The following is a 13,836-nucleotide window of genomic DNA, read 5'->3' on the forward strand; positions in this document are numbered from 1 at the left end:
TTGCTAATCTAGGAAATGTATCATTTCAGTAATTTAAGAAATTTTCTGTCCCTGAGATATGAGATAGCTTGTTGTATGCCTTTACTGAGACTAAAAGGATTTCAAATTAAAAACTGTTAACTATATAAGTCCTTTACTTTTAAATATTAGAGAAGGCAAACATAAACCAGACAGAGAGAAACACGGTGTTATATTAATTCAACCGTTTTCTTCCTTTTCCAGTCCTGGCTTGCTCTTTGGCTGAGTTTGCACAAATCCTCCATTCCTCTTACACAGGGGTCCTCAAACTTTTTAAACAGAGGGCCAGTTCACTGTCCCTCAGACCATTGGAGGGCTGAACTTTGGGCCCGAGGACGAGTTGGCTGCTAAGCAGGATAGGCAGTGGTGGCAAAAACACCTGGTCAGCTGGATAGATGTCCTAGGCGGGCTGCATGTGGCCCGTAATTTGAGGACGCCTGCTCTTGTATGTCTTACCTGGATGAGTCGGTCCCCAGGTTTTAGCCTTCCATCGCCTTTGGCTGGATCCTGTATGACATCATGAACGTAACAACCAATACTTTGATTGCCTTTGGTTACTGTGAAACCCAGGCTTCCTTTTTCTGATTTAATTAGAGTAATGAGGAGTTCTACTTCCTAAGAGGGGAAATCAGTGATTCCGTTAGCTTATCAATTTTGCCCCTTTTAGTCAACAAAAAGGTGACTATTATTTCCCCTGATTAACTGAGGGGAAAGCCAAACCTAACTTGGTTGGGTTAACTTGTCCAAGTGACGAAGGCAGGTCTGTCCAACTCTAGACAGAATGTTCCTCCACTGCCCTTCATGTACAAGTTGGATTTAAGTACAACATTATGTGTTGGCCTAGAGATAGACAGACAGAACTTACTTGTGTTTCTAATCTTTATATTTTCAAGATAAACAAGGACACAATGGTAGTTATACTTTGATGATCAAAGAATCCTTTTTGGAGGTAAGATTCAGAAAAATTCTTCACATATTTCGAAACAACCAAGACAGATGTTGAGAGGCACAAAAGAAAGTTTTCTTTTTAGTAAAAATATCATCTTTTTTTTTTAAACATAATTGGGGCAGGCTTAATTATTCAATTAGAAATGGTACTTGAGATGAAGCGTACTTGCTATCATTGCACTACACAGAAAAGTCCTCGGCACAAGAATCAGAAGACAGGAATAAGCTTCAGGAGTAAGCATTCTGAAGAAAGCATAGACGTTCGTGGCAACTGATGGGGACAAGCACAGCTGAGCCCATGGAGATCACAGAGCAAAAAATATCAAGTCTTTAGGTGATTAAATATCACAACTTTATTCATTTAGTTGTGTAAATAAGCAAAATACTTTTAAAAGATTTCAATTGAGACACAGAAGTTATTTACTCGAGTGATGAACAAGTTCTAAGAAAAATCATTCAAAGATTATTTCACACTACTGCTAAGAATGACATTGAAGATGTAGATCCTATCCCCACCTGTGTATTATAGGCAAACGAAGTATCTAGAAAGATTAACTCCAAAATGTTAATGGTTTTTGCATGTTAAGATTATAAGTGGTTTTAATCTTCTTTATAATTTTTCTGCAATAAATATTTCTAACTTAGATAATAAAAACAGTATTTAAGGCCAGGCATGGTGGCTCATGCCTATTATCCTAGCACTCTGGGAGGCCAAGGCAGATGATTTCTTGAGTTCACAGGTTCGAGACCAGCAGTGCAAGAGCAAGCACAATGCAATGGTATATTTCAAAACTATTAAGAGTATAAATAAGTTACCACAACAAATAAGTAAGTGAGGTGATGGTTTTGTTAATCAGTTTGATATAAGCATTCCACATTGTATATTAAATCAGCACACTGTACTCCATAAGTGCATAAAGGTATATGGTTATGATTTAATAAAAAAAAAAAATAGCCGGGTGTTGTGGCAGGTGCCTGTAGTCCCAGCTACTCAGGAGGCTGAGGCAAAAGGATTGCTTAAATCCAAGAGTTTGAGGTTTCTGTGAGCTGTGATGCCACAGTACTTTACCAAGGGTGACAAAGTGATACTCTGTCTCAAAAACAAAAACAAAAACAGTATTTTAAAAGGCTGGTTTTTAATCAATGTAAAGAATATCATCCTTGGAAAAAAAAAATTTTTTTTTTTTTTTGAGACAGTTTCACTATGTTGACCTTGGTAGTGTGCTGTAGCATCACAGCTCACAGTAATCTCCAACTCCTGGGCTCAAGCGAGTCTCCTGCCTCCATCTCCCAAGTAGCTGGAACTACAAGTGCCCACCACAACATGGGCTATTTTTTGGTTGCAGCCAGTGGGCCCGGGCTGGATTTGAACCCGCCAGCTCAGGTGTACGTGGCTGGCGCCTTAGCTGCTTGAGCCACAGGTGCTGAGCCATATACTTGGAAATTTTGTTTCTAAATCTAATTTGTACCTTTAGAAGTTCTAGGGCTCTTACAACAATGTAAATTCTATTTGGCCACACCAAAAAATGTGAAGGAAAAAAAATTACATTGGAATTTGATTAGAAATTAAATAATTACTGAGAATTTGAAAAACAGCTAAAAATAATATTTATTAAGTCTCTATAGCAAATACTATAGTCGGTGCTTTGCATGCTCTTTCACCATAATCTTGTAAGGTTACCAGCTCCATTTGGTAGCCAAAGCAACTAAGACTTAGAGTTAAGTGATATGTCCACTAGTATCTATTATCTTGCAGCTAATCAGTGGTAGAGTCAGGATTCATACTCAGGTTTTTTTGCCCTTTCTTTAATTTCTCAGCAGAGACATATACCAGACATGTTATTCATTTAATAGGCTCAGATATGAAGCAATTCTAAAAGTAGCTTTTTCTCCAACTAAAGGGAAACTGTGTGCGCCTAAATCTTCCTTGGGAAAATGTGGAATTTAAAAATACAGATGAAATGACTCACCAGCTCAAAATCATCAAGGTGGTCTTCCAAGTCATTTTTCAGGCATGTCAAATTTTCTTGTCTAGTTGGTTCAGATGTGTGATGTATGTGGTATTTATCCACTGAATTAGAGGAAGCAGATTCTGATTGGGATTGATAACTCTGCCCAGGAGGTACATCCAGTAGTAGAGGGGAAGGAGGATTACTACAGAGACAAAGAAGTAAGACCACTTTCAGATATATTTCAATGTCAATATTGTAAGTTTGTGCTACAGCAGGAAATGCTTAATAAATTCATGTCTGAATTTGATTGGGATCCTAGCCACTACAAATTTATTCCACATCACATGCTGATGTAACTAGTAATTTATTCTGTGTCTAGGTTCCATTTTGAAGAACCTCTTTAAGCTGCATAAAATCAGTAAGATAGGTTAAATTAATGTACTTTTGATTCCTAGTTGTTAATTCAAGGATAAGCTAATGTTATCGGAAGCTTAATGTGTGTTTCAACATGATAAAGCTCAGAAAAATTAAGAAAAGAGTAAAGGGCTCAGTGCCTGTGGCTCAAGTGGCTAAGGTGCCAGCCACATACACTAAGGTGGCGGGTTTGAATCCAGCCCGGCCTGCCAAACAACAATGATGGCTGCAACCAAAAAATAGCTGGGCATTGTGGCGGGTGCCTGTGGTCCCAGCTACTTGGGAGGCGGAGGCAGGAAACTTGCTTGAGCCCAGGAGTTGGAGGTTGCTGTGAGCTGTGATGCCATAGCACTCTACCTAGGGGGACAGCTTGAGTAAAGGCCCATAGCTCAGTGAGTAGGGTGCCAGCCACATACACCAGGGCTGGAGGGTTTGAACCCTGCCCAGGCCAGCTAAAACAACAATGACAACTGCAACAAAAAACAAACAAACAAAAAAATAGCTGGGCGTTATGGTGGGCACCTGTAGCCCCACCTACATGGGAGGCTGAAGCAAGAGAATAGTTTAAGCCCAAGAGTTGGAGGTTGCTGTGGGCTGTGATGCCATAGCACTCTAACCAGGGAGACAGCTTGAGACTCTGTCTCAAAAAAAAAAAAAAAAAGAAAGAAAAGAGAAGAATAAAAATCTTACCCCGTGGTTGTTACTTTGGACGAAGGACTAGAAAGAAAAACGAAACCTGAACAAATAAGGCTGGATCTGGATACAGTAAAGTGCATGAGTAACTATTAGAAGTATACTTGTAGATGTAGTCTCCCCCTTTGTATGCTTCTATACTTTTAATCATTTCTTTTTCAATCATTTCATCTTCTGTGTTTACCTTTTGCAAGCTCTCTGCCCTCTTCTCCCCTCTTCCCTATATATTTCTGCTCCCTGCTTTCCCACTGCATCACTACCTAAACAAGTCTCTTTCTTCTCTTTCTGATGTGAAATATAGATAACGTTCTCAATAATTAGTAAACACACTGAAGAGGAAAGGAAGGCTCAGAGAGCTTATTGGTTTGATAACTAAAGCTGTCAGTCATAACAACAAGACATCCAATAGAGTCATCACCTGTGAAGTTCACAGACAGATGTACTACACTCTTAGAGAAATGTCTGTTGCTAACAGTTACTAACAACAGCTACTTGCTATCAGTGCTTCACACAATATGCATAATACCTGTTCTCAAATTCTGGTTTACTGGGAATTTTCTGAGGATAGTAAAACATGGCACAAATAGCATCTTCCTGAGTCTTGGGTGCTTCTTCTTGACTCTGTGCCTGTGATGCCATGCTGCTTAGGGTCTGATGCAGAGCTGAACTCCAAGTCATGTTTGATATCTTGGCTGGAGCTTTCACTAAGTCATCTTCTCCACTACCACTGCTATCACTATAACTGTCTCTTCTGGATGGGGACTTGCAACATTTCTTGCTTTTATCAGACATTTCATTTTCATCTGAGCTAGTCCCTTGCTCTACACATGATGGTTGCGAAGAATCTTTACTGTTGTTTGGAAGTACTTGTGCTGGAGAGTGAACTGGGGTCTGTAATAGACACATTTGAAAAGATCAGAGTGTAACAACTTACATTAATTTTACAAGCATTTAATTAAAAATGAACTTCTTGAAATCCAAGTGCTTTCTACTAAAATATTCAATTGATCTTCTGATATTGAAAGTAATTTATGCTCACTAAAGAAAATATTCATTTCTAAAAATTAACTGTAAATACTATATAATTTATACATTAAATCAAAATTAGGGTAATATATATTATATTTCACAGTTTGGGGTTCTATCTATATTTTCTAAAGGCCTTAACTATGCTTTGAAACAAATTTAATAGCTGGATAATGGTCCTATGGAGGGCTATATCTTTAATTTATTTCAGCCTTCTTTTATTATTTGAAGAATTATTTCTAGCTTTGCATTATTAAGAGAACTCTAGGAGGACTTCTTTGTAAATTTTCACCTGAATTCTATTTCCCTGTAATTTTTTAGAGTGTCAGAATATAGGATTTTTTTTTTTAAAGCCTTGTTAAATATTTCCAAATTACTTTTTAGAAGCTGATATTAATTGATATACTCAGCAAGAGAATGGTATTCAGTTCTTCCCTTATATGACTGAGATCCTAATTAATACAGGCTTTAAATATGCTATTTATAACGCATCTTATAGAAACGTTACTTTGCTATTAATGTTCTTCTAATACTTTCCCTTCCCCCAATAAAAGTGTTAAAGCTTCTGGCCTAGATAATCCTACCTTCCATACCCAGAAGTTATTATTCACTGGTAGTAGAAGACTATTTTAAGTAAACAGGCCAAAGGTAGTATTTCTTTAATTTTATTAGTATTCATCTATGTTTAGATTCTGATCTGTCAGTATGCAATTTGTAAATTATCATCAAAATAGGTTAGTTATTGATCCATTAGCTGTTCCTTGACATAAGAAAGGGAAATGGGTAAACAGCCCTTGCTCTGTGACTTCTAGTATTTAAAAAAAGGCTAAGGGCTGGGTGCAGTGGCTCATGCTTATAATCCTAGCACTCTGGGAGGTTGAGGCAGAAGGATCACTTGAGCTCAGGAGTTGGAGACCAGGCCTGAGCAATAGCGAGACCCTGCCTCTACTAAAAATAGAAAAAATTGGCTGGGAATGGTGGTGCATGCCTAATAGTCTCAGCTACTCAGGAGGCTGAGGCAGAAGGGCTGCTTGAGCCTAGGAGTTGGAGGTTGCAATGAGCTATGATGACGCCACTGCACTCTAGCTGGGGCAACAGAGATTTAAAAGTCTTAAATAACTTTCATTTTCATCCAGACTAGCTCAGAATGAGAATTACTTTTCCTGAATTGGTTCAATGAAGAAATAGACAAAAGGTTTTTGTAACCATTACTTTGTCTTTTTTTTATTTATGACCAGAAAACAAATACCTGAAATCTTAGAATGCTAAAATTGGAAAGGAGAGAAAGTAAATTGAATTATTTTATATTATAAATATGGAATATACTTAAGGAGGTTAAGTGAGCACACACAAATGCACTCTTAGATACATATAAAACCCAGAAGTTCAACCCATGATGAAACCACTACACCTGAATTAGTTAATTGCTACAATTATATTCTATAAAAATATAAATTAGTTTGCATAGGTCTCACCAAGAGAGCAGCATCAATTTCTGGTAGCACACCAGGTGGAGGTCTACAGAGAATCAAGGATACTTCTGGAGCAGTTCCCCGGAGAGCAGATATGACTTCCTGGGGGTACCATGAATGACAAATAAAGGGACAGTTATACCAGCATTGTAAAGCCATCCTGAAAGGCCAATCTATTTCATCATTAAAAATGCTACATTCTATATAGCATTCTCTATATATTCATCATTTATATGTATTCTACAGGCTCACCTGCTGAGACAGTCCTTTCAAAGAAGCTCCATTCACTTTTAAGATAACATCTCCCACATCAATTTTTCCACTTTCTGCTGCTGGCTGTCCAGGAAAGAGCTTTTTAACCCTTACTATGCTGGTATTCACTTGCTCAGGTATAAGATTATCTTCTCGAGAAAAACTGAATCCTAGGCCTGAGCTATTTTTAAATAATTTTACCTCAAATGTATTTTCTGGGGAAAAAAAGATATAAAAAAATTTAAGTATTCTTAATATGTTATGTTTACAATGAACACACAGACACATATTTTTAGACACATTTTAAAAAACCCATTTCCCCATAATATTTATAACTGTATATATGTATTTATTGCACCTTTACAGTATGATCAATCCTATTTTACAGTCTCTTTCTATCACTACAAAATCTTAATTCATTATCTACTAATTGCATGAACTAAACTGTTTGAACAGAGAGTTCTGAAAGCAGGGTTTTTAGAATTTATGCTTCAATCCTATCTGTTTTAAGAGACAGTATAATAATAGAGAAAACAGAGAAAAATCTAGGGCAGGAGAGGTGTGAGAGAAATTTGGTTATACAGCGGGAGAGAGATGGTAAGGAGCAAAATTAATGTTAGCTGAGGGGATGCAGAAGTAAGTAGATGCTGTAATATTTTGGTGAGGTATAATTTAATCCAGATAAATGGCAATGGTATTCCAACAAAATTCTCAACAGCAAAATAAATGAAAAGAACAATAACCAGAAAAGAATTTACAAAACACATTTAAAGAGAGAATGATGGAAGAAATAAGGAGCAGTGGGATAAAGTGACTATGTTAATTTGAGTATGTTAATTTTATTTTCATACTCAGAAAAAATCTTATCTGGGCTATTTTTTTCTCCTTGTTTTTGGGGCTGATTAAGAGTTGCTAACATTTATGTAATCAAAAAGGGATTTAAAATACAATACGAAACAATCACTGTATACCACCATCATTACTTATAAAATAAAAGACTCCGTAAGAGGAAGATAGATGGAATCTCCGAGTAAAGGGTATCCTGGTATTATGAACACATTTAGTCTTATGATAAATTCACTAATACATCATGCTTAATTTTCTTATTTTACTACCAATTAGTGATATGTTCAAGGGCTAGTATAGGTTGTAAGAAAGACCTGTATCTGGGAACTACTAGGTGAATTTCTGCCCTGTAGTCCATAAAGATAAATAGAAATATAGAAAATCTAAGAGTCAAGGTTTCACATAGAGTTGAAACTGTCTCAGCAATTATTTATGCTTATTTTTTCCTTTTGAATTTTACAACTTTTTAAGGCACTATTAAATGACTGTAATCACTTACAGTCTGTAAGTGCTACATACTGTAGCAGTATGACTCTGCTATGAGCTGCAAATATATTTCTGTCTTTTAATTCTTTATGGTGCTGCATCAGATTATTATTTACCCTTGACAAGACCAATTAAAGAACTAGGGCATGAACTGTAATCTAACATGTAAAAATCAATTTTTAAATAAGTCAGGAGTAATTTAAAGGTGAGATTACAGTCTCCCAAAGCCTGACCTTCAGTGACAAAGCTGTAGTCCTGAACATGAGTTGTTTTCTTCACCAGTTTTTCTGGGGCTTGGCCTTGGGCACTCTGATCTGAAAGGGTACACTGTGGTGTTACAGGGACATGTTCTTTGGATGCTGGAGACTGTCCTTTCTCTAACAGCAGATGAACCATCTAAGTAAATGGAATAGCACTTCATTAATTAAGAAGAATTAGAAAATAGATGAGTTTTCAGGACTTTGAACAGTTGATGGTATAAAATCATTTAGAGTAAGAAAAAAATAAAGGGACAAAATAAGAGAATAAAAGTTTCAAAATCAGGTGTTCATTATTTTCTGTATGGAAAGGTACATGATTAAAAAGAAAAAATCTGTTTAGAAACCTACGACAATAACATAAACATGCTATAGAAAACTTATGTATTAGAAAAAATCACCATTATACTATGATACAAGAACCATTGTAAATAATTTGGTAAACTTCCTGACCCCAAATATATTTGAACATAATGAATTTAGCTTTTGGGATAAAGAAGGACTAGGGTAAAATAACTAGAAATTAGTAGATGTTTACAAAAAATTAAATAAAATGCAACCTCTACTCTTCTCCCATCGGATCTTTTTGGTAGTATAAGAATTAAATATGATATAGAAAGTCAACTTTCACAGTAGAAAACCTTTTCTTATAATTCTTGCTTCTCAATTTGGGAGGGGGAATAATTCTTTAGAATGGTTATGTGAATCAGGCTTCATTTCCTAATTAACTAACATGTTTAGAGATCTCAGTCAGAATTGATACTGTTCACACATTATATTTTTCTAAGGTGTCTTAAAAAGTTGGTAGAGTGAGCTCTTACCTGTCCTGTATTTCTCAGTGTTTCCACAGCTTGCTTATGGGTGGCTCCTTCCAGACTAACTCCATTGACAGCAAGAACACGATCACCTATAAATTAGGCAGTTAATAGATTCTACATGTTTTTAACACCTTGTGGTCATATTTCATATTAATTTGTTTGAGGAGAGACTCAGAAAAATTCTGGACAAAACTGTGTTACAGAGTTTCTTTAATACATTATTTAATTTCTTTCCCAATTCTATGGCTAATCTTAGGTGTATTTTAAAAGAGTATCTTAAGAAAAATCAATTTAAATCATGAGAAAAAATAAGCTGAAATACAAATGTAGAGAGACTGGAGGAAAGACCCTATTTAATTCTTATTAGAAATGCAGATGTTAATGTTTTTACAATGGCACTAACCCTTCCCCACTCTCTGGTGATTTGCTTCTTAGCAGATGCAAAACATGAAATGAAACACTGTTCAGATATTTTCTAGAAAATATGCTGGAATTAAGTTTCTCAACTGGCATCAAGGAGTTTCTTAATGTTATAGTTTTATAATTGAGTATGCTCCTATTTCAAGAACATATATGAATTTGAAGGTCTATATCAATTTGTAATTTCTTATCTATTTGTTGTGATATTCATCTGTATAATTCCTACAGACATGCTAAGATTATACCTTTGTGAATTCTGCCATCAGACTCTGCTGCTCCCTTGGGAATAATAGCTTTCACATAAATGCCACCATGTCTGACACTGGTATTCACACCTCCCTAAACAGAAAACAACAACAACAACAAAATACTATTTTATAATATGAACAATTTTACACTCTATTTCAAATCTGAGCCCTACTTAGGATTCAGTATGCCAGGCAAAGCGGTAGCATTACATCAGCATGTATAATTATTTCAACTAAAAATACTGGTAGTTAAGTTTTTCAAATGTTAAAGCAGTATATTTTAGCAAAACTCTGCATTCAATTCAGAAAAAAACAACATGCAAAATCTTGACTCTATGAAGAAGTGCTCTTCCTTTGTAAGTCTATATCATGCATTATTAGCAACAGAAAGTCAAAACTATTTATGCAAAATTAATGTGAGAACATAACTAGCAGAAAAGAAGTATATGAAATATTCTTTAGATCATATTTGCTAATCTGAAAGCAAATCCCATAAGTCAAGAAAAAAAAGTTTTTCTTTCATTTTAAAAAGGCTTTGGTAGAGGAATTTTTTATGATATAGACGAGATCTAATGAGTCAATTTTCTATCTCTTGTGGACGTGCAGCTTTTATCTACCTTTGCAACTGGAAGACAATACCATTCTTTTTTTTTTTTTAGACAGAGTTTTACTATGTTGCCCTCAGTAGAGGGCTATGGCTTAAGCGATTCTCTTGCTTCAGCCTCCCAAGTAGCTGGGACTACAGGTGCCCACTACAACGCTTGGCTATTTTTCTGTTGCAGTTGTCATTGTTACTTAGCTGGCCTGGGCTTGGTTCGAACCCTCCAGCCTTCACAGACCCATATGTTGTCGTGTCTCGTGCTGTAAGCACTGCGCTACGGGTGCTGAGCCTATAATTCTTAAGCTATTAAGTGTTAGGGAAAAAGTATCATAATATTTTAAAATGTGCTAGAAAATTAGGTTTTCTTTTTGACTTTAATATATTGATAGTGCTTTTCTACTATGTTTCCAAATGGCTTTTCTTAATTATTAATGGCCTTCAAATGTGATAAAGATAACATTACAACTTGGGAATAGCATATTCATTAGTAATATGCTAAAATAATTTTATGAAGTAGTCTATACTTATATTTTAGCTACCTTAAAACACACATATTCCTTGGGAACTTCTAATTTTAAGATAGTAAACATGTTTACAGTGTATCATATAATTATGGAGAGAGTCTATGCAAATATACATGGTCTTTATTCATGCTGTAGGTTAAAGATGGATCATCTCAATCTATGTTCATACAGAAACTGTCAAATGTATACAAAGCATATGCATTGATTTATACTTTGGAAGTCTTAAATTCAGATTAAGCAAGTATGAAATATAGGGGATAAGAGGCAGCATTTGTCTTATTTCCTTTAAAATGCAAGAGAAAATGAATGATGAGGACAACCAATTTCTTAAAAAAACTATGACTCAATTTTTAAATGCTAAAAATATTTAACAAGTATTCCTTTTGAAGCAAAATATTTCAACAAATAAGTTGGTATACAAAGGCTGCTGAAAATTAAGAAAACATTTGAAAACCTTGTCAAACAGTACCGTGACACTTATTCCCAAGCTGTTATCATTTTTAGCCAGTTCAACCTCAAAGATATCTCCAGGTTTAGGAGGTGATGAAGAAAAAGTTTTAAAATTCATTTTGTTGCATATATTCATTGAGGAGGAAGATTCCTTAACAAAGAAAAAAAAAACAAAAAAGGATTTCTTGTTAGAGTCAAAATGAATTACTACTAGAAGACAAATATCACGTGTTTTGAAAAATTAAGAAAAAGCAAGATATTAAGGATAGAGTTGGGAAAGAACATGAGGGTTGAGAGAGATCTTAGAGATCATCTAATCCAATGCCTCCCTGATGCCCAAAGAGTAAAGGACTTGCTTCAGTTTTCTTGTCTAGATATGACAAGAAAAACACCCAGCTAGAACCTAGTTTGAACCTGGCTTTTACATAGTTCCCATCTAAATCCCTAAATTTACAGAATATTTTCATTTTCTTCAAAAATATATACCAAGTTGTAGTTTTAAACTTAAGCCTCTATAATGAGTAGGCTCAAATACTATTCATAATTTTTTCAGCTATTGAAGTTCTCATATTAATATAAACATTAAATATGCATAAGATGAACGCTTTGTAAGAAAATTATAACCTGAATATTTTGTCCTTTATGTTATCAAGTAGCAAGTTCACAGAGTAACAGACATTTTGGAGTTAGTATTCAAAGTTTTTAATTTCTTTGAAAGATAGCATCAAATGCAGTAGTAGTTAGTAGCGGAAGATATAAACTACTCCTCCTTTCCAGAATAATATATGAAGCTTGTAGTAGATTAATCTGCTCTATAATAATATTTGCTGCTATTTGTTTTGTTAAGTGAAAAGACCTCAAAAGATTAGATTAAACTATGCCTTTTTGGGTGCTGGATGATCCTGACTGCTGGAGTAAGTGGCTTCATCCATGTCTGAATCTCCACGGTCAGAGTAATCTGTGGCATCTGAAACGCCTGGCTTTTTAGTTTTGCTTCGGTTGCTGTTGCTGGAAATCCTCTTTTGCTCAGTGCCTTTGGATATTACAGATGGGGAAGGGCTGATGTGCTGTGATTCCTGCCAGGTTCGGTCACCTAAATGGCTGGCAAAGAAGCCATTCACCTGGCTCTGGGACAAGCTGGCACTCTCAGTCCTAGAATCTTGAGAACTTAGGCTTCCTTCCCGCAGGCCCCCACACAGCCCAAAGGAGCTCTCTGAGATGTGCCTCAGAGTACCACGCGGCCAGTGGTGGTCCTCGGAAGAAGACTCGATGGCACTGTCTTGCATGTAGGGAGGTTTCTTCATGAAGCTTTTCATCCCATTGGCAAGATGTACAGGAGTGGAAGGCACTAAAAGTCAAAATCCATCAGTGAAGACAAGTTAGGGATGTACATGCTTGTGCTTATTCACATATACAATTTTTCCTAAAGACTGTTGGGAGGATTTTGCAAAGTTAACACATGTAAAACACCTGACCCACAGCCCAAAACCAGTGGAGGACTCAGTAAATAGTAGGTTCTTTCCACTTCCTCTACTCTCTCTGTTTATCCTTGTGATTCTATTGAACTGTATACCCCTTTGCCTCTAAATCTCCATTTCCATTCTTGAAGACCTATTTTAAACCAGTCTCCTCTGTGAAGATTTTCCTGGTCCCAGAGGCAATTTACATTTTCTTTTAGTTTTCAGTATCTTGGTACTTATTAAACAGTTATTTGTCCATTTGCTTTATATTGCCCTACCAGACTACATTTTTTTCCAAGTAATTATTAAAGAAGGCAACTCCAAATTCCTTATATATAGTTCTTATCAAAACCACTTAAGAAAGCTTTATGAAGTAAGACACAAACTACAGGAGATATGTAGGAAAGAATGACAGATGTGAATTTATAAAAAGTTACGTTTTATATAGGAGCAACACCAAGGATAAAACTAAAGGCATAATTAATAAGCAAATAGAAAGTATTTGTAACAACAAAAAATCATCAAGAGGTTCTAATATACAAAGAAGTTATAAAATTTATTAAGAAAGAAATTTTAAAGACTCCTGTGGAACAAGTGTATGATATGTAAACTGGAAATTTGGAGTAAAATACAAATGACTAATAAATATATTCTCACTTTTGCTCAGATATACAATTTAATATAATTTTCTTCCTATTTGGCTAACAAAAATGAGAATGACTAATGATTTTCACTACCACTGGTGATGTGAGAAGTGCACTGTTATACCTACTTAGACTATAAATTAACAAAACTATCTATAGGGCAATTTGGTGGCACTTGTCAAATTTTTTTTGAGACAGAGCCTCAAGCGATCTCCCTGGGTAGAGTGCCGTGGCATCACAGCTCACAGCAACCTCCAACTCCTGGGCTCAAGCGAGTCTCCTGCCTCAGCCTCCCAAGTAGCTGGGA

At 35.7% G+C, this 13,836-nt stretch overlaps 1 protein-coding gene across 1 annotated transcript in view; it reads right to left on the bottom strand.

The window, feature by feature from the left end:
- Positions 1-13,836, bottom strand: part of PTPN13 (protein tyrosine phosphatase, non-receptor type 13) — a 215,239-nt gene that overhangs the window by 39,544 nt on the left and 161,859 nt on the right. Inside the window, exons 23-32 of the mRNA XM_012805304.2 lie at positions 12,307-12,773; positions 11,445-11,576; positions 9,848-9,941; positions 9,186-9,271; positions 8,341-8,503; positions 6,776-6,990; positions 6,527-6,625; positions 4,552-4,916; positions 2,937-3,120; positions 475-633 (exon numbers count right to left, since the gene is read on the bottom strand). Coding sequence (XP_012660758.1) covers positions 475-633; positions 2,937-3,120; positions 4,552-4,916; positions 6,527-6,625; positions 6,776-6,990; positions 8,341-8,503; positions 9,186-9,271; positions 9,848-9,941; positions 11,445-11,576; positions 12,307-12,773 — 1,964 coding nt within the window. The remainder of the gene's footprint in view (positions 1-474; positions 634-2,936; positions 3,121-4,551; positions 4,917-6,526; positions 6,626-6,775; positions 6,991-8,340; positions 8,504-9,185; positions 9,272-9,847; positions 9,942-11,444; positions 11,577-12,306; positions 12,774-13,836) is intronic.

The sequence above is a fragment of the Otolemur garnettii genome, unplaced genomic scaffold, assembly GCF_000181295.1.
Source record: "Otolemur garnettii isolate 467f Iridium unplaced genomic scaffold, OtoGar3 scaffold00039, whole genome shotgun sequence".
NCBI lineage: Eukaryota > Metazoa > Chordata > Mammalia > Primates > Galagidae > Otolemur > Otolemur garnettii.